Below are 22,007 nucleotides of genomic sequence, written 5' to 3'. Positions count from 1 at the left end.
CAAGTATGAAGGGATATATTATAGAATGTTTGCAAGTATGAAGTGATATTGTATAATGTTTATCCAAGTATTAAGGGATACTATAGGATGTTTTCAAGTATGAAGGGATATATTATAGAATGTTTGCAAGTATGAAGTAATATTATAAAATTTTCACAAGTATGAAGGGATATTGTATAATGTTTATCCAAGTATTAAGGGATACTATAGAATGTTTACAAGTATGAAGGGATATATTATAGAATGTTTGCAAGTATGAAGGGATATTGTAAAATGTTTACAAGTATGAAGGGATATACTACAGAATGTTTACAAGTATGAAGGGATATATTATAGAATGTTCACAAGTATGAAGGGATATATTATAAAATTTTCACAAGTATGAAGGGATATTACATAATTTTAACTCAAGTGGTCGGCGATTATATATCAATACAATGAAGACGACTTTTTATAAATAATGCTTTGATCCTTAACCAGCATTTTTTAAATTTAGAATTCGGTTTAAATGATCCAAACCTTTTAGAGTAAATAAAGAATGTGTTAATTCCATATGTTTTGAAAATATATTTCGTTTGGGGTTGACCCTCTTTAGTTCTATCAATACAAAAACTATCAAATTCAATATTAAAAATGTTTAAAAATCACAAGAAAATAAACACACAAAGAAGGGTCTATAAGAAGAGTTATTTAAACTTATTATTATAGAATTAGACTTATACAATATTTGTTTTGTTTTTTAAATACTGAATTAGATGTTGGAAATGAATAAACCTTTTTTTTCGGTTCATTCCTTTGAGTTAAAGTCGCTAATGTATTTAGATTCTCAATAATTTATTCCCAAGGTTCCAAACCTTTACAAGTACGCTAACTTTTAGATGGTGAAGTTCATGGAATTAAAATCTTCATTGTTTATTATTTTATTAAAATTATATGTTACTTAACTACAAATTATTTAATTTGTAACGTTTATGATAATGAATGATACATCACTGAACGTGGTAAATTAGGTTTATAAAAATACAAATTAAAAAATATTATGACTAAAATATATTTATGTCTGCATTTTTTAGACGATTGTTATAGTTTGCAAGTTACAACTTTTTAGACGATTGTTTTAGTATGCAAGTTACAACTTTTTAGACGATTGTTATAGTTTTCAAGTTACAATTAATGAACTTGATGGAATCAAGGGAAAATGTTGAAATAAGTAAAACTTAACTATCACACATGTCAGATGTCGGAATTCATGGAATGTCGTTCAACTTGAACGCTTAATCTCGATATCAAATGTTGGCTCTTTTAAATTTAAAGATAAATGCTCGATCCCTCTGTCAAAGTTATCCCTACGGTGTTTGACCACCACGGGATATCCCTACGGTGTTTGACCACCACAGGATATCGAAGCGAAACTTATTTCATCTTAAACCCGAGATTCAGAAAACAAAAGTGTTCACTTCAGATTTCTAAACTTTTGTTTCAAGTGCAAAAAAATAAAATTTAACTTATTTTGAAATGATTTTTAAGTTACCAATTATGCAGCTAGACATAGTTAGATTGTTTACTTGAGAGTAGAAGAATACTTTGAAATCAAAACAATATTTGAAATAAACAAAAATAAATTAAATTAACAATAAAAGAGATTTTTTTCTCGCTTCACAAGACTTCAGAAGACTGTAATTTTTCTTTTTCTACTCCCCCCCCCCCTTCAACTCAAGTTCTTTGTTTCACTTTTAAGAAATTTATTCTTAATCCGTATATTTTTCATATACAGCAAATCACATTTTTCCAGTTTTAATCCCTTTATCTTTTTATCACTTAACCTTTTGCAACCCTCTGACCAAGAATCACAAACGTCCAACAATTATAGGCCAAGATAAAAACAGAAGTGATTGGTTTTTGTTTTTTGATCTCCATTTCCTGTTTATTATTTTTACTCTCTATCTTCTGTTTTCTTTTTTCCATTTTCCTTTCTCTAATTCTTCTTTTCTTGCTTTTTACCTCCTGTTTTCTGTTTTTTACTTCCTGTTTCCTGATTCCTGTTTATTATTTCCTGTTTTCTGTTTTCTATTTCCTGTTTCTGTTTCTATTTCCTGTGTTGTATTGAGTTGTATTGATGAGGTGGTGAGCAGCTGATTAATCCTTTTCTCCACATTTTCTCTAATATCAGTCATATCAAACAATCTAAATATACAAATATATATCAAACAATCTAAATATACAAATAAAAAAAAATAAAAAAAGAACCTGTAAAATCTTTCCCTGTGATGTTTAGAATGATGAAAATTTCCCTGTATAATAATTGAAGGACTGCAGTATGGTTTTGGTGAATTATATTGGCGTACTAAGCCTATAGTGGTGTCAGAAATGATTTTTTTTTTTTGCATATTTTTGAAAACTCCTATAAAAGTTATAAAGTTTAATTTTTGATAAAACGTTTCGTTCTGGATGATTTCAAATACCTATTTAAAACTTTCTTAAACCGGCATATTTTTTCTAAATTCATTTAGTTAAGAGTCTGAGTCGTCAAAAAAACTTTTTTTTTTCAGAATCTTTCCTACTTTTTGAAAGGATTCACATCAGTATGTTTAAGGATATCTACTCGATTTAAAGCAATAATTATCACTAATTATTTTTGACTTAAGCTCTTAACAAAGTGAATTAAAAAAAAACATGTCTGTTAAAGAGAATTTTCTATGAATGTATGCAATCACCCAGAACAAAAAGTTTGATCAAAATTCAATTTTTCTAGGTTTATGGGACGCTTTCAAAAAAAAAGCAAAAAAAATTATTTCTGACACCCCTAAGCTTAGTACGCCAATATAATTGACCAAAACCATACTCCAGTCCTTCAATTATCATTCAGGGAAATTTTCATCTTTCTAAATATCCCAGGGAAAGATTTGACAGGTTTCTTCGTAGTTTTATTTAATTGTTTTAACTTTAAACAGCTTTATTTCCTCTTAAGATTAAATTAAAAATTTCTCCATTGCTTAGATTTTTCCCTTACTTTAGTTTGTAAATAAGATATTCCGTTTCGTACATCCTGAAAAAATCATTTAATGAAATAACTGAACAAAAACTCTTATAAAACTTAATAACATTTAACTTAATTTAACTATCTAAATTTACAATCTTTTTATATATATTTTTTCATTTAAAAGTTTTAATTAATAAAAATGTAGAAATAATGAGAATGTGATCGTTTCGGACTCTGATCATGTTTTATCCTAGTTTAGATTCTCTTTATTTTTTCATCAGCCCGTCCTTTTTATGTGTTCACAATTAATTTAAGAACCCAGCTTTGTCTGGAAACAAAAGTCAATTTACTCAACATTTCCGTTGTTCGACCAATCAAAATTTGAGGCAAATTAGTATAGGGGTTCATGAGTTATGATCGGACAAACAAACAGAGATTACTACTTTATATATATGCTAGCTTGGGAACCCAGCGCTACCCAGGTTACTTATAATTATTCTTTCCGTTTACCCGCACTTCGACTACTCAACTTAGAATCTCAAAACCAAGCTAAGAACATTCCCGTGGCTCTCCCAAGATCCCCAACAAAAGTTTGAGGAAAATCGGTCAATGGGTTCCTTAGTTATGATCGGATAAACAAACAGACAAACAGAGATTACAACTTTATATATATTGATAAAGGTTATACAATCATAGAATTCATTACCCCTCTGGAGTAATATAATGAAAAGATATTGCTCTCTCACTGCAGCAGTCAAATCCTTAAATGAAAAATATTAAGACATTTTTGAAAAAAAAATTAAAATGAAATTTTAATCTGGAGGCTTTATATGAGCATAAAGTCAAAACATGCACAATTTAGACCTGTTCTTCAAGATAAAGTAACTGAACATTTGCCACATTCTAATTCTATAATCACTATATAATTGCAGCCTGGTATTTTGAACCTTTGATATATAAAACTATAAATTCTGTTAGATTAAAAAGTCTAAGTTTTAAATATAATCAGGTTACAAAGATATATGGATTAGAAAATTATAGTCAGTGGCAACTGTTAATTTTCTTTGTGCGACATATATAAGTAAGAAACGAATTTTTTAGCAGTTAAATTACAATTTATCACTGCAGATATATATGCTTGAATTTTTTATCAGTTAAATTACAATTTATCACTGCAGATGTATCTTTTTGAATTTTTTAGCAGTTAAATTACAATTTATCACTGCAGATGTATACTGCTATAATTTTTTAGCAGTTAAATTACAATTTATCACTGCAGATGTATCTTTTTGAATTTTTAGCAGTTAAATAACAATTTATCACTGCAGATGTTTCTGCTAGAATTTTTAAGCAGTTAAATTACAATTTATCACTGCAGATATATCTGCTATAAATTTTAAATTTTTTAGCAGTTAAATTACAATTTATCACTGCAGATGTATACTGCTATAATTTTTTAACAGTTAAATTACAATTTATCTCTGCAGATGTATCTGCTAGAATTTTTTAGCAGTTAAATTATAATTTATCACTGCAGATATATCTGCTAGAATTTTTTTCTTCAAGAAACGCGGTTGTTTCTGCCGCAATGAATCTACTGTTACCTGTTTCTGGTTTTTTAGACATGTAACTATATACCCAGCTGGTGTTTTCTACTGTCATCATATGCCAAACATGAACAGGGAAGAAGGTCTCCTCATCTCTCTAAATAAATATGTCACGGGCGCCATATTTTATGGAGGTCAATAATAATCTTTTTTCAATTTATTATTTGTAGTTTTTTTTTCTATATATATATACTTTGCCACAAACTTTGATATCGTAGACCTTTGATATTTCAAACAATGAATTCTATAGATCAAATAAAGCAAATTTGAAGTATTAAGTGTACATTATCAGGTTACAAAGATATAGAGATCAGACAATTTGAGTTTGAGGCAAAAGTAAAAAAATAAGATATGTTTAGATATCTTTTTTTAAATTGAAGACTTAAAGCAGTTTTTTTTATGGTGTTGCATTCTTATCTTGTGAGACATAACCTTGAAACTTCTTGATATTGAAAAAAAGGGTTTGAGAGGATTTTTTTCAAAACATTTTTTGGAACCCTTAAGTGGGGAAGGCTTGTCAAGTTGTCAGTGGTTTAAAAAAACTAATTATGAAAACGTATCCACCCCCAAACTAGGAGTTTTGAACGTCGAATTTGCGCTCAAACTCGGGATTTACAGATCTTTAAAAAGTTTAATATGTCTCATATGAATCCGAAAGAAGTTTTCCACAACACTGCATACTCAGTTCAACTACCTTACATAGCCGTTCACTCCCTTTCAGAATAAATTTATAAACAGTATTAAAATACATTTCAATTTCAATTGAATTTCTTAAAAAAAAAAAAAGATATTTTCTTCAGAAAAATTTGTGAATTTATCCTGGCGAAATTACCCTGTAATGTTAGCTAGACGAAATGTTAATAACTTTATTTTAATTTTTCTTATGAAAAAAGAGAAACTTTAGAAATTTTCAAAAGAAAAAAAATTTATCTAAGTGAAACTTACCTATCTAGGCAAAAAGTTAGTAGGCAAAAGTGTACTGGGCGAACTTGCACTAGGCAAAATGTTACTGAGCAAACAGGCAAACATACGTTAAAAAATGGATCATTTCACGTACCGGGCCGATTTTTAAGGTAAATTGTACAGCACACATACAGACTATGCAAGGGAAAAGTTGACAGTACGCTAAATGGATCAGCCCATTTTAAGGAGATTCTTGTGATACAGACAAGCTGCAAAGAAATGGAGTCTTTGCCACAAACTCTGGCCTTCTAATCTAGCTTAAATATAAAAAGTTTACATCATCAGGTTGCAAAGATATACCATTTTTGAGTATGTGGTAAAGACTCAATTATTTTATATATGATAACAAACCTTTTGATCTCTGGAAGAAGAAGGATGAACTCCTATATTAGAGAGACAGACACCCATCTCTACATCCTCTGTACCATCCTGCAATTCAATATTTTAGAGAGACAGACGTCAGACACCCATCTCTACATCCTCTATACCATCCTGAAATTCAATATTTTAGAGAGACAGACCCCCATCCCTACATCCTATATACCATCCTGCAATTTAACCTCGATTACTCGCCAAAAACTCCATTTTTATAGTTCTAATTCTATTTTATCTAATTAGTTAATTCTATGTCCTCAAATTAGTTAAATCAGTAAAATTGGATAGAATAAAACTATCAGCATGGAATTTGAAATACAGTGAGAACCAGAAAACTGTGGAACAGAAAGACGACTCTTAAACTCAAGTTATGCTTTTAGCGAGTCCAAAGGTCATCAAATCCCGCAATTGTGCTCAAAAAGAACATCAAATATATATAAGGTTACTTAAATGTCGTCTTCTTATTCACTGTTTAATGGGTATCACTGTATTGCAAACTCAAGGAGTGTATGACAGAAATAGCTGGCATATTTTTATAAGGAAATGTAAACTGATCAGAATAAACATAATTCATATAAAATTCATATAAAAAAATGCTTTCTAAAAAAGTAAAAGAGACATTTTATTGACACTTTAAGCGTCAGACGTCATCTTCAAAGTTGCTGAACGTATTAAATGTCAATTGTTCTATCACTTTACAGCTATAGAACCAGAAAACTCTGGATAGAAAGACAATTTTAAGACTCAAGTTATGATTTTAAATAATTCAATGAGTATGAGACACAGCAATTGTGCAGCGTAATCAGACTCATTTCATTTAATAAGTTATTTAATAAGTTATATTAAACCTATTTTCTTAGTGACAACGTTAGATACAGCTAAGCCTATAATGTCGTCTTCCTATTTAATAGTTTTCTGGTTCTCACTGTAGCTTCTGGTTATATTTATTAAAATACTCACATCTTGGCCTAAAACATGACAGGTTCTGGGAGTAAATAAAAATATTTAATAAAGATAAATTCCTAATACTTTGTATTTTCTAGAGTTATTAACATTAAAATGGCTTTCTCAGACTTTGAAATATTGTTTATAAGAAATTTGTAATTGAATATTAATGCTAAAATATATATGTACTTGAAATATTTGTTTATCTATAACCCCTTTATATATATTTGAAGTATTTGTTTAATATTTGTTTAATAATTGTTTAATATTTGTTTATCTACCACTGTATATATATATATATACTTGAAGTATTTGTTTAATATTGTTTAATAATTGTTTAATATTTGTTTATCTACCCCTGTATATATATATATACTTGAAGTATTTTTTTAATATTGTTTAATATTTTTTTAATATTTGTTTATCTACCCCTGCATAAACTAGAGTTTGTGAACGCTTTTGTAACCACCAACTCCACAGCCTTCCTGGATAAAAATTATTAATGGGAGAGATTGTAAAATAAAATGTTCAAAATTTACTATAGCTACAATTCATCTGTATGGATGCGACTTTGATGAAGAACTCGTTGAAACTAACTTTCAAATGGATGAATCAGTTTTCCTGCATCTTAATGTTGCATTCGTTTATAAAGTCTCAAGCTTTGTTTATGGCTAAAAGAGAGATATAGTGTTTCCCACGAAACATGACATTAGCAAGACGATTGAAACGTCGTCGTTGATTTTTGATATAATTTGCCAAATTTTATTTGTCAACCTAAATTTAGAAGCAAAATTCTAGAGATAATAATCACAAAGTACCCCTAGTCCTGGCATTTCCTAAATGTAGTCTGCCCTTTTTGTACTTTCAATATTATCCGAGATCTACAGAATTTTGTTCAGATTTCTAAAATTTCGATTTTATTTAACAAAATCGAAATATGAACGAAATATTAACAGCACAATAAAGGCAAGATTAGGATAATTTTCTAGTTATTGTTTCAAGAAACCTGCATGTTAAAGAAGATTGACGACTGAATGTCTCAAATAAATTCCGAGATCAAAGACGACTTTCAAATCGTCTTGCATCTCTCATGTTTCGTGGAATACCCCTGTAGTTAAAAATGTTTGAATATGTTATTAACTGTAAATTATACAATATTTTGTAAATTGGGTTCTTTTTTACAGTATCTTAAAGGAACTAACAACAAAATTGTAATTGTCCCCCTCATTTAATTAGGGACATAACCGATTCACAATAGTTCCTTTAACTCTTCGCCTGAACATAATTGATGAAGATATCTTTGTTTTTCATCTGAAAATGGAAAAAATACAGATTTTCGAAAATAAAACGCTCATATAATATACAAAAGTCGTGATTTAAAGAAAACGCTAGAACAAAGTCGGAACGATCGAGAAAAATCGGTAAAATTTGGATTTTGAGGTTTAACAGTGAAAAAATAAAATCCCACCTTGAAAGAATATATCCTGAGCCTCCACTCATATATCCTTGATCAACAATAACTCCAAAATGTTGTCCAAAAAAAGTTGGAAATTCTGGATCGTGTTGAGCTAAAACCAAAATATATTCGTTATGATTATCTGCTTTATGTTAGAATGTTGATGTAAAGAGGAATATAAAATGTTTTTCTTTTTTCTTTTTTTCTTTCAGTTCAAGAAAGGATGTTCAATTTTCATTGTTCAAAGTGAATTCATACAAATTATCTTAGTACTGTACCGTACGGTGATGTACACTGTAACTGTACGTGAAATTTTCCTCTGTTATCAAACAACGTTACATTCTATACAAAAAGACATTACAGCCGAAATTACCGAGCATATTATGAAGGTTTTCCATTATAACATATGTATCATCATCAGCTTTCATCACCCAATCCACCTTGTAGCAAATTTATAATGACATTTTGTATTATTTAGTTTTTTTCTTATTTTATGTGGCCAAACTTATATTTTGTCATCCACCTCAATTTTGCAGTCAAAAACGTCCGAAGACGTATGGTCGACGTAACGAAATATACCAAAGACATATAGGTGACATATCGAAATAGACCAAAGACATATAAGCGACGTATTGAAATAGACCAAAGACATATAGGCGACATATCGAAATAGACAAAAGACATATAGGCGACATATCGAAATAGACCAAAGATATATAGGCGACATATCGAAATAGACCAAAGACATATTAGCGACATATCGAAATAGACCAAAGACATAAAGGCGACATATCGAAATGCATCGAAGACATATATGGGCAACATATACAAATAGACCAAAAACATATGGTCGCCGTATCGAAATACACAAAAGATAATTACAATACAACTTAGTTTAGTCAATTCAACATAAAGATATCATATACTTCTAAATTTACAATTAGTTAATTACAATTTACAATTTAAACGTTTTTGTTTACAACTAACAATTTACAATTTACAAATCATACATATACTTGAATATTTTTTAATCCATTCACAATTATTTATATACATTTTACAATTGACTTATAAATATAGATTTACAAATAGGTTGTAAATTTACAAATGGCAAAGGAACTGGTCTCATACTGAGCCTCTAATGAAGATGTATGGGCGAGGACATATCAAAATATACCACAAACCTTTGGGCGACATATCAAAATATACTAAAGAAATATAGGCGACATCTCGTAATAGATCAAAGACGTATCGAATCGAAATACCACGAAGATATATTGGCGACATATTAAAATACACCAAATTCATATGTTTAACATATCGGAAAGTATTTGCGCATCAATAAAAAAGTACCTGATCAAGGAGATGATCAAATGCAAATTGAAATCCATATTTTGTTTTAGACCAAAGATTTTGATAGTTTTCCTAACACAATTAATATAAACATATTTTTCCTAACAAAATGAATAAAACAGATAGTTTTCCTGACAAACTGAATTAAAAAAATTTTCCTAACAAAAAAATATAAAGAAGTTTTTCCTAACAAAATAAAAATAAAAAACATTTTTTTAAGAAAATAAATATAAAGACATTTTCCTAACAAAATAAATATAAAGACATTTTTCCTAACAAAATAAATATAAAGAAATTTTCCTAACAAAATAAATATAAAGACATTTTTCCTAACAAAATAAATATAAAGACATTTTTCCTAACAAAATAAATATAAAGACATTTTTCCTAACAAAATAAATAAAAAGACATTTTTCCTAACAAAATAAATAAAAAAGACATTTTTCCTAACAAAATGAATACACTGTAAACTGTTGACAGTGTACATTTTTACCGGGAACTTCCCCTTCTCAATGTACGGTACGTGCAAGGTTCTAATGTAAGGAAAGTTATTACAGAGGAGTACGCATCTTTTGTACTGCAGTGTACTGTCTCTGAGACTCTGGGCGGTAATGTAAACACAAGACGGATGTCGAAGCCTGACATGGGATCCATCTTTCACATAAAAAATCAATGAAATATTCTGGTCATAGGAAACTATATATGTGAATTATTAAGTTATAAAAATTTAATGCTTTTAATCTCCTCGGATACTAAACGAACACTTATGCATCTATTCTTGTTTGCAAATTTCGCCCAGAGAGAACTCATTTCAATATGTACGCAGAGTATACCCAATTAGCTTTCCTTGCATTAGTACCTTGGGTTCGTAGGCCGGAAAGTTCAGTATGGGGGAAGCAACGTTGAGACGATGTAAGATTACACTTTTAAATAGAAAAGTTCCCACAAAAATGCCAATTTACAGACTTATGTAATCAATCTTTGATTCTTCGTCAAGGCACAAAAAGTTGCCACAAAGTGAAAATTTTCGAGAATTGGAGGGGTTAATTAGTTTTCAGATGATGGACAAAGATTATATTTGATTTTATAATATTCTTCGTCAAGCCGAAGACACAAAAATTAGCCCCAAAGTGGGCATTTTATTGGAGAGGTGACGTCATCTTATCCTTGTTATCTAATTATTTTTTTGCTATTAGCTCTACTTAAAGTTCTTATAATATTTACTTAAGGACTACTTGTAAAGTACCTTTGCTGGATTATGTAGAACAGGCAAACCATGGTCCCCCTCTTCGGACTAAATTAACAAAAATATATTTTTTTCATTTAATAATATATTTTAAACGAACAAAAAACTTTTTTTTCGATATTTGTAGGTTTTTATAAAAAGAGGATTAAAGAGGACTACGGATGTGTACAGAACATCCTCAGTAAATTGGAGAAACGGGACAGATGCTGAAGGACAGGTTGAGAGAAGACAGAGGGGTACCATCATGCAGCCAGTGGCCGAATTTAAAGAATTTAAGCGGCGGTTTAAATTTAAGCCGCGGTTTAAATATGGTTGGTTCCTCTTAAAATTGTATCAAATGTTTCAAGATTTAAACTGGCGCTTAATTTAAACCTGGTTTTGGCGGATTTAAACCGCGGCTCAAATTCTTTAAATTCCATCTCTGGACAGCTAAATACAACTAAGCCTGTAGGAGTACATTTTGGACAGCAAGGTCATGACTACACAAATCTAAGAATGATCCCATTGGAACAAATCCGATCAAGAGATCCAATGGATCCGATCAAGAGATCCAATGGATCCGATCAAGAGATGCAATGGATCCGATCAAGAGATTCAATGGATCTGATCAAGAGATGCAATGGATCCGATCAAGAGCTTCAATTGATCCGATCAAGAGATCCAATGGATCCGATCAAGAGATTCAATGGATCTGATCAAGAGATCCAATGGATCCGATCAAGAGATTCAATGGATCTGATCAAGAGATCCAATGGATCCGATCAAGAGATTCAATTGATCCGATCAAGAGATCCAATGGATCCGATCAAGAGATCCAATGGATCTGATCAAGAGATTCAATGGATCCGATCAAGAGATCCAATGGATCCGATCAAGAGATCCAATGGATCTGACCAAGAGATCCAATGGATCCGGCCAAGAGATCCAATGGATCCGATCAAGAGATCCAATGGATCCGATCAAGAGATTCAATGGATCCGATCAAGAGATCCAATGATGTTCCAGGGCCCAAAAGGTTATATAGCAAAAATATGCGAAATACACCTGCAGTATGAAAACAGTACAACAAAATGGCCGTTTTACACTTTTTTCTATTAAATTCCTCTCTATATATACAGAGCGTCCCATATCATATTAGATTATCTCCAATCTTTAACACCAAAATAAACCCTTAATACTCGAAAAACTTATCATTTTCCGCAAGAAAATTCTTAAATAAGCCTTATGTTATTTTTCAAAATGATTCATTCTAATGAAATTTTCTAATTAGTCCCGAAAATCGTAATTTAGACCCGTTCTCGGTCTAATATGATTCTCTTTGGTTTTAAATGTCGTTGTTCATCCTGATTTTTAACAATTTTTAATCTACCTGGGGTGCATTGTGTACATTGTAGTTGTTTGTAAACATATATATATATATATTTTTGTTTCTTGGACAGTTCTCTCTTTATATTATTTTACCCTATATTTGTACAGCTTTATTTCCTCTGAATTTGTTTATTGTTTTAGTTTTAATTACAACATGAGCTGAAAACTTTAGAATGGGATATCCTTAATTCCGATCGGTTAATTAATCTGGAGATTAATAACTCGAGGAGAACAAGCATTATTTAATCTCGAGATCAAGAAGAAGAGTGGATCAAGCATTGATCTCGATATCCACCACTCTAAAGTTTTCAGCTATGACTATTTTGAATATTAATTTCTAATGTTTTCTCCATTTTACAGATATTCATTAGTCATCTGAAAATGTTGTGGTTTACAACGAAATATATTATGGCGAAAATGACAGTTGTTTAAAACCTAGAGTGATAAGTTGGGTTGGAGAGAGTATAATCATGAAATCATTGATTAAGAGGACTACAGGGGACTAAAAATGACTAAAGAGGACTACAGAGGATTAAAGAGGACTGCAGGGGACTATAAAGGACTATAGAGGACTACTGAAGACTAAAGGAGACCAGAGGACAAGAGGAAAACAGAAAAATATAGTGCCACAGAAGACTACAGAAGACTAAAGAGGACTAAAGATAACTACAGAGGGCTAAAAAGGACTAGAGGACTTCAGAGGACCAAAAAGGACTACTGTGGACTATATAGGACTCTAGGACTACATATAGTCCTATTCTTGACTTCAAAGAACCAGAGGACTATAAAGGACTCTGTAGGACTTCAGAGAACAACATATGAATATAGAACTATACAATTACATGAATACATGACTTATATAACGTCGCAAAAAAGGGGATCGGGGCATTAATTTCGCCCCCACAGGCCCAAAAGTTCAAAAAAGGACATAAATAGTTTTGGTCTGATAAAAAGCGACAGTAAGCTTAATTTCAAATTAATCGTATATAATTGCAGGGCCGGGCCCATAGAGAATAGAATATATATTAGAGGGGAATTTACTAGAAAAAAGTGTAAAACGGCAATTTTGTTGTACTGTTTCCATACTGCAGGTATACTTCACATATTTGCGTTATATAACCTTTTGGGCCCTGGAATATCATTTTATAGAAAATCTAAAATTAATATTAAAAGAAACCCAAATTATGAAATAATTAATATAATTGACCAATGATCATTTGACATAGACTCTATGCATTTCATTTTACAAACGACGATTTTTCGTTATAACTATAAATCAAATGATGTTTTTTATTCACCTAATTCATTGTAAAGTTTATTTAACAGCTTTAAAAAATTCGGAATGGAAATGAATAGGCTAGGGAACATTCTGTATTAATTTACTCTACTGCATATAATTTGTGAATATTTACATGATTTGTGCACTTTGAACTCCCTTTCAGGCTGAAAGGGACTGAAAAAATTCATACCGAGAGATTCTTTAAATTCCCCTCTAATATTTATTCTATTCTCTATGGCTGGGCCCTTCAGCTAGTCGTATATAATCACAGGGTCACTTGAAATCACCTTAGTGCTGAGAAAATACAATAATGTACATCTACTCCCCCAAGTATCAAACACCCTAAAATATCACAATAAAATGTGGATTTTCCCTGTTTTGTAAAAATAAAAATATAAATTTTCTTTTCATTTTAAACTTACGCCTGCGCTCGTAAATGAGCTGCTGGTTGGGTAAGTACAAGGCAGAGTAATCTATTGAGAAAAACTTTTTTTATGTCCAAAATATTTTTCTTATTCAATTCATATTCAATACAGTATTGTTCAGGAGTATCAGTAAGGATTGAAATATTTGAATGATGATGGTATTTTGTCCACACGACATCATTATCTTTATGTTTATTAATTATATTATTATATCACTTAAGTTATTTTTGCAGTAAAATAATTGATTTAAAATCAGAACTTTTGTGTTCTGAATCTTGGGATCACGCATTGATCTTCATCTTATGCAGACTCTAATTTAATTCCCCTTCGAAATTCCGTGGTAGTCATACCCTGAATGGAGGGATCAACATTTACCTCCAAGGATTTGAGTCTTTGCCACAAACTCTGATTTTCTAATCCCTTTATCTTTGCAACGCAATGTCGTAAACCTTTGATATTTCAAACTATTGATTGTGTTAGATCAAATAATCATAGTTTGAAATATTAAAGGTTTACATGATCGGATTGCAAAGATATATGTAGTAGAAGTTTTGAGTTTTTGACAAAGACTCAATTCCTTTAAAAGTGTCCACATTGGATTTCAAGAAAAAATAAAGTGAAACCCTTAATAATTCCTCAAATGTCGTATTCTTCACTTTCTGATACATGGAATGTTGCAGATATTTAGTTTTTTAATTAAATGATTATATGGAACTCTTTAAAACTGTTCACGCATATTCATGGCTATTTACTTATTTTTGCAAATACTGAAATTTACGTAATATAGTGTAAAACTCATTGAAAAATTGTCAAGACGACATTTGATAAATTCTTCCGATGTATTTGTTATTAAGGTTTTCACTGTATACTTCACACACAAGTTCCGACTTATAAATTAGTTTCTTTTTTGTTATTTACCATTTTCAAATTCAAGATTTGAAATTAAAAATAATTTGTTTTTCTTTCCTAACAGGTGATTGATTCACTTTAAATTTGTGGAATTTGTTGCTGAGATGATATCGATAGGTTTTGTTGCTTTCTGTATCTAAATAATATCTATTATTATTACTATTATTATTATTATTACTATTATTATTATTATTACTATTATTATTATTATATAATAATAATAAAGTTACTCACTCATACATATATTTGTATGTATATATCTTAGCTTTAGCTATACGGCTGGACCAAATCGGCTGCATTTTTTTAATTGATTATATTTACCATCTTCTACATCTTCTTCTTCTTCTTCTTCTTCTTCATCTTCATCTTCTTTAATATCTGCAGGATTTTCAAGAGCAGAAACAGTTGATTCTTGTTCAGTATTCCAATTTAGCGCACTTTTAAAATAGTTTTGAATTCATTGACGACATTAAAACATATTTACTGTTAACGGTACTGTCTTTTTAATTTCAAGTAACCTTTCATTTAGAGAGGTACATGTCCGATTCACAACGATACCTTTTAATCTGTATCAGTTATATCGTCGATATCTAACTTGGAAAGTGATTGATTTTGAGCTTTTCCTCCTATTGTGTCTGTAGCAGAAATATGCAAATCACGTTTAGTAAAGAAAACAACAATTGAAATAATGAATTTTTAAAAAGAGAAACATTGATATCTTGATCTAATTATTAGACAACTCTTTTAAAGGTACCGCGTTGTGAATCAGATATGCCACTTTACTAATGGAGGGTCACTTGAAATTACAACTTTTAAAGATGTTGGCAAAAAGTACTAAAGCCTGTTTCATTTCACCTTAATGGGCTCTTTAAGCCAGTGCTTATAGTGTGTCCAATTAGTCTATTGAACATTATTAGGTTCCAAGGTTATTATTATATTATTATATTATTATATTATTATATTATTATTATTATATTATTATTAGGTTCCAAGTAAAATCAAAGAAATTTCATAAGTGTAAATTTTTCTTTCATTTAGCGTCTGTGTCAGTGTGTTTGGGGGGGGGGGGTCAGTATAAACCATCCCCTCTCGAGGAAGAATTGATATTAAACAGTTCACCTTTTATAAGAAAGAGCCATTTCTTTTGAGAAGTCCTTGTCCATTACGAGGATCCTGTAAACAATAAATTTGGGTTGTTTATTACAATTGGTCAGCTTAGGAACTAGATTTATTTAAAAAAAAACAATTTTTATAATTTTTCGTTTACAATAAAACAAGATCTTAAAGAGAATATAAGTGTAATATGAAGTGACCAAGATGTAAATGTCTGATTTACAAAGGTACCCTTGAAACCTGATCAAAAATGTGGAAGATACCTTCGTTTTTCTGACTCGATCGATAATTGTTTGATTCTGATGATTTCTCCAATGCCCCTTATAAGCGAGAAACAAATGATGGATATCTAATTCAATCTTGATCAGATCAAACAAAGCATTTAAGGCTCCGGGTACCGTTGAAATCGATAGGCATTTTTATCCTTGCATTAGTGGTGACATAAATTAAGCTTAACTTTCTAATAGAATGTAAACATTCCTAATAGAATGTAAACACTGTGATTTGTGACTCCTGTTTTCCTCTATAAAAACTCGGTGTTGATATTATTCGACAAGAAAGTAAAGAAAACGATTCCCACATTTTTTTGAAAATGTGTTTCATTCTGGGTTGAACTTTTCAGGATCTTGAGATTTGATTCTTCTGTACCACATTGGTCGGCGTTTATATTAATACAGCGTTGAAGAGTTTTCTTTTTAAGTTTTTATTTCTAACATGCTTCAAATTATAAGCTTTCAAGTAAACAAAAAAGTTGTTAATTGATATCCATGGCGGCTTGAAAGCTTGGTAAAAATTAAAAATAGAAAGTCGTCTTCATTGTATTATTTACGACGATGACTGTATGACGATTCAAAATCTCCTTGCATCCATCGTCTTTTACTTTCGAATTATATAAAAAGGTCAAAAATATATTAAAAAAGAAGTTTGTCTGACAAAAAATGCGCAAAAAAAATGTTAAGTTGCATTAACATGGCTTCTGAACTTTTAACAGATCAACGAAACTTTTTAACCTTAGAATCATTAAAAAAAGGGTTTTTCAACAATAAGTTTGCACAGTCCCTGAAAACCCGAATATAAATTCAAAATTTTTCACGGATTTTTTTTCATTTCTCTTTCAATTTTTTATGAAATATGAAATTTTGGAAAACAATGGAACTCTACATTTCCCCAAAATTTTAAAAATAAATAAAATTGGGTCTAAAATTTCAAATTTCAATGTTTTAAAAACATTTTAGAATTTTTTTCAAATTTTAATGTTCAAGAATATGTGGGACACAATCCAATACCCTACCAGAATAGAATTTTGGGACACCCTGTACAATATCCTACCAAGATATATTTTGGGATAACCTGTGCATGCCTACCAGCTTAAAGTTGCAAAGAAAACTAACGCGGCAAGAAACCACTTTTGGGGCGTAACCATCCTGAAAGAAAAAAACTGATAATTTTCAATCTTTGTCACTTATCATAATGTCGATCTGAACAAGCTAAAGAAAACTAATCTTTAAAAAATCGTTTTTTTTGTGGACAACATGCAGTTTAAATATCTATTCACAATAAAAACTACTTTTCTTTTTAAATCGTGGTTACCACACATGCAGAAATCCCGAGAGCTACAAAAAGTTGCATCAAATTTCAAGACCGGGTTGACTTTGAAGTGTTGTGCCACCTTGACCTTGGCTTTGATAACACTTTTTTTGTAAATTTCAAATCTAAACGCGCTTGTTTTTTTCTCTTTGTTTAAAAGAGTAATTGGGAAATACTGATAAAGTTTTGCTAGAGAGCAGCAATGCAAACTGTGAATTAGCGTGACCCAATAAAAGCACTATTTATACATTCCATCTGAATAAACGTATAGTATAATAAATGTCACCAAGCAGGGACAAACCTCACCCTCATTTCCCGAGGGAGAATACTCCCTCCTCTTCCCTCCTTAAGGGACTTTAAGTGTAATTTCAGGCGACCCTTCATGACCATAATCGATTCACAATGGTACTCTTAAAGGATTTGTCTAATCAAGTATGAATTAGATATCAATGTTTAGAATTTCAAAAACTGTTTATTTTCAATTATGGGTTCCCTACATAAGTGAGTATATCTGTCATATTTTTTATTCAGCTATTATAGGTTTCAAGGGTACTGTTGGGAATCGGGCATTGCCATCTTTCCGTGGATGTTCATTTGAAATTACACTACTTTTAGCCGTCTACTATAATATCTAGCTATCCCTGTATTTCACTGACACCTATACACTGCAAGGGATTGAGAAGAATATGTTTAAAAGTGCTGAATGGTCACAGATCAATTTGATCAAAACAAAAACAAGAATACAACTGATAAACTCTTAAAGTTAAAACAGTCAACGATAATTTTCCAATCGAAGATTAACATTACTATTTTTTAACCAAACATTTTAATTTTATCTTAGCGAGCGCTTCTTTCCCTTGAAATGGGCAAGGACAGTTTTTCGTTTTCATTCACATTCATTTAACGATGAAATAACGATTGTTAAATGTGTTTAACCCATGGCTTCAATATGTTTTCCCGCAGTAGAAATGCGCAGGTCACTTTTGCAGAGAATCCACAATTAAAAGTAATAATTTTTCAAAGTTATAAACATTGATATCTAATTCATTCTTGATAATTATTAAAACTACCGTTGTGAATCAGACCATTGCAATCTTTGTATGGAGTGTCACTTTAAATTTACAATGACAATCCCTTTAAGCATTATCCATTCTTGTCAAGATCTCGGTTCAGATACGGGGTCTCCTCTCAATATTTTGGAGTGTCCAACAAAAATCTTGAGGTCTCCGAAGAAAATTTTGAGGTCTCCAAAGATCATCATGGACATGTGAGTCAACAGTTCCACCTCCGCCCTCAGATAATGTTCCTCTCTAGATATCCTCCTATGCCCCTGAGAGGCATCTACAATTACTTGATGTAGGCTCTGCCAGGCGACATCTATCTGGCCCTCGATCCTTCTCCAGTTACTTATAACTACATCTATCCGGCCTCTATTTGGCTGGAGGCCCAGTCTCATCCACAGGAGGTTGTCCTCGTCTGCATCCTCGGGCCTATCCTCCGGGTCAGGGGGATCTACATTAGTATCCCCCGTCTTGGGGTCACCTTCTCCTGGCCCTCTTCTATCCAGATCATTCCCTCCTTCATCCACAGGTCTCTCAGACACATCAGTAGCAGGCAGGGCTGGAACTACAACCCCATGGTCTTCAGGGTCACCCTCTGGGGGCAGGATGATCGTAATCTCCCTTAAAGCTTTAGTAACCCTTTGTGGTATTGTTATTTACTTAGCTATTAATATACTTATAAACAATCGAGAATTAGTTATCTTTGTATATAGCTTTACTAAGCTATTTATCTTGCTTAGTGATATACAGCTATCTTATTTAGCTTTGCGGAGCTATTAACCTTGCGGAGATATATATTGTATTTAGCTATGCAGGATTATATATCCTTGCCTGTATATACTAAGATAGATATCTATAACTAGCTATTCAGAGTGAAATATATTTATCAGGCTATGTTAAGCTAATAGTCTGAGTTATGAATCGGTAATAGTTGGGAGCTGCACTTGACCTAAGGTAGAAGATTATATTAGGATTATAAGTCTTTCTACTAGGAAGGTTCTTTGTGCACTGAACCCTTTTGTTCAGATTTGTTTGATGAGCGGCAAGTATTCTCAATCCATTTTAGATTTACAACCAGGGAACAGGAATAACAGTATTAGAAAGACAAATTGATACGGTTAATCCTTACCTAGGTTATCCTTATCTTTCTTTCCTGATAAATATTGTGACTAAGTGCTAATCCAAGATAAAGTTCAGGGGATCATGTAGTTGTAATTAAAATGTAGCAAGAACCCAGTTCTCTAGTTTATAAAAGTGTTAATGTTTAAAACTAAATGGTTATGATCTAAATACACGTTAAACTAAAGTAAATGCACGTAAAGTAGAAATTTTAAAGCTTTTTTAATTATAACTGCTTTAATTGCTATTGAAAAAATAAATACTATGAAATTCTAATATGTAATTAGTGAACGCAGTCTTTATTTATAATATTAAACACGTTCATAATATATAACAAAAACAATTTAGAAATGCTTTGAGAAAAAATGACGACGTCCGACGAGGGGGGAAGTGCAGAAGTCCTCAATTGGTATCACTCCCACCCAAACGTGCATTGCGGTATGCGCGCTCCTCAACTGGTGATATCCACCACCTCAATTGGTAATCAGACAAGAACAGGGTAACAGTAAATCTTTTATTTCTTAGAAATAGACCATTGACCACTGTTAATGGCCCTATAGTGTACAATATTCTTAAAGGGAGTGTTCGCGAAAAATGAAAGGGGGTATAGGCTTAATGCGATAAAAAAGCACTTTTGATCGCTACTAATCTTACTTCTATCTGTTGCGTCTATAAGGAGAAAATTGTTAAAGACGTCTCATACTGAATAACTTAGCGCCCATAAAAATTCAGAAAATTGCAACATACAACAATTAGACTGTAAAAAATCAATTTAATTTCAAACAAATCATTCAGATATTACAACCTATAGTAATCGAGTATCTTTCGCCACATTTGTATATAGTTTATATTTTATAATATTTTTTAGTTAATTTGTTTTGCATTTGATTATTTCTCTTGTTGCTTGCGCAACTATCTAAGAATGCCGCGCACCACTCATATTTTTCGAAATCCGTTAAAACGTTTTCTAAAAAAATAAAATATTATAAAATATAAACTATATACAAATGTGGCGAAAGATACTCGATTACTATAGGTTGTAATATCTGAATGATTTGTTTGAAATTGAATTGATTTTTACGGTCTAAGTCATATGTTGCTATTTTATGAATTTGTATGGGCGCTAAGTTATTTGGAATGAGACGTCTTTAACAATTTTCTCCGCTCCTTATAGACGTAACAGATAGAAGTAAGATTGGGGGCGATCAAAAGCGCTTTTTTATCGCATTAATTGCCAATACCCCCTTTCATTTTTCGCAAACACTCCCTTTAAAGCTTAATTTATTGCTTCTCAATTTCGAATTAAATCTACAAATTTGCCACATGAAGCGCTAGAAATAAAATTACGTTTTTGAACCTTTGCGCATGCGTGCTCCTAAATAAGCAATGAAGTGTTAGAAAAATAATTAATGAACTTAATACTTCATTTTCACTAATGGCGCAATGAGACCAACTTTAGATTTGCACCTCCTAAAAAACCTGTACTAAGAAAAAAATTAAAGTTTAAAATCTATATTATTCTACATGACTCTTAGTCATCTGATAATAATTACCAATCATACCATTATAAAATCTAGTAGTGAAAGAGCAAAAAAACTTTTAAAAATATATTTTATTTTTTGTGTATATCGTATATCACAAATCATATTAATATCAATCATATTATGACTAAATTACACTGGACACAGTATTTTTTAAACAATACCTAAATCCGTATGAAGGTACCGCTTTGTGAGAGAAAAGATGTCCCAAAACATTGTTGATAAAAAATGTTCTCAAATTTCCCAATACAAATATTCCTTAAGTAATAAATAGGTCCGGTGGATGATGCTTGCATCTACATTATACATATTGATGATGAAGATTGTTCAATCCATGGGTTAAAATAATAAAAATAAAAGAAATTATGGAAAAAACATGCAGCTGTTTTGAGCCATTTAAAAGCGGGTTAATAATATCATTCCGTTCAAATGATATGGCCTTAGAATTAACAAAAATAATTAAAGGCATTAATAATGCTGCCTCCAAATTCAAGAACTCTTGGTTTGTTTGCAACAAACATTTTTAATATTTCCTCATTCGAAACCTGGTCCAGGATGTCGGAAATGGATTTTAAATGAAACCCCGCAAAAAAATTATTGCAAATAAGATTAAGGTACAAGAAAGAATTTGAGAAATTATCATAAAATGGACAAATTGATACATTGTCAATTGATAAGAA

General features: G+C 31.0%; 2 protein-coding genes across 6 annotated transcripts in view; one reads left to right on the top strand and one right to left on the bottom strand.

Moving 5' to 3' along the window:
- Nucleotides 1-1,995: 1,995 nt before the first annotated feature.
- The window catches only part of LOC111697307 (glycoprotein-N-acetylgalactosamine 3-beta-galactosyltransferase 1), a 25,068-nt gene continuing 5,056 nt past the window's right edge, over nt 1,996-22,007 (bottom strand). Inside the window, exons 1-18 of one of the 5 annotated variants that reach the window (XM_023467258.1) lie at nt 19,797-19,859; nt 17,384-17,443; nt 16,026-16,079; nt 15,228-15,343; nt 14,964-15,042; nt 13,995-14,045; nt 13,860-13,914; nt 10,926-10,973; nt 9,680-9,751; nt 8,700-8,766; nt 8,339-8,438; nt 7,300-7,355; nt 6,886-6,893; nt 5,902-5,979; nt 4,585-4,684; nt 3,687-3,741; nt 3,011-3,046; nt 1,996-2,184 (exon numbers count right to left, since the gene is read on the bottom strand). In XM_023467258.1, the coding sequence (XP_023323026.1) occupies nt 2,019-2,184; nt 3,011-3,046; nt 3,687-3,741; nt 4,585-4,684; nt 5,902-5,979; nt 6,886-6,893; nt 7,300-7,355; nt 8,339-8,438; nt 8,700-8,766; nt 9,680-9,751; nt 10,926-10,973; nt 13,860-13,914; nt 13,995-14,045; nt 14,964-15,042; nt 15,228-15,343; nt 16,026-16,079; nt 17,384-17,442 (1,200 nt within the window). In that variant the 5' untranslated portion in view covers nt 17,443; nt 19,797-19,859 and the 3' untranslated portion in view covers nt 1,996-2,018. The other 4 variants (XM_023467254.1, XM_023467256.1, XM_023467255.1 and 1 more) reach the window with 4 other exon arrangements.
- The window catches only part of LOC111697326 (glycoprotein-N-acetylgalactosamine 3-beta-galactosyltransferase 1), a 27,809-nt gene continuing 25,849 nt past the window's right edge, over nt 20,048-22,007 (top strand). The window contains exon 1 of the mRNA XM_023467279.1: nt 20,048-20,266. Within this exon, the coding sequence (XP_023323047.1) occupies nt 20,152-20,266 (115 nt within the window). The 5' untranslated portion in view covers nt 20,048-20,151. The remainder of the gene's footprint in view (nt 20,267-22,007) is intronic.

The sequence above is a fragment of the Eurytemora carolleeae genome, unplaced genomic scaffold (genome assembly GCF_000591075.1).
Source record: "Eurytemora carolleeae unplaced genomic scaffold, Eaff_2.0 scaffold75, whole genome shotgun sequence".
NCBI classification, from domain to species: Eukaryota; Metazoa; Arthropoda; class Copepoda; order Calanoida; family Temoridae; genus Eurytemora; species Eurytemora carolleeae.
Note: the sequence above shows the minus strand (reverse complement) of the source record. Positions and strands in the feature narration are given on the sequence as shown.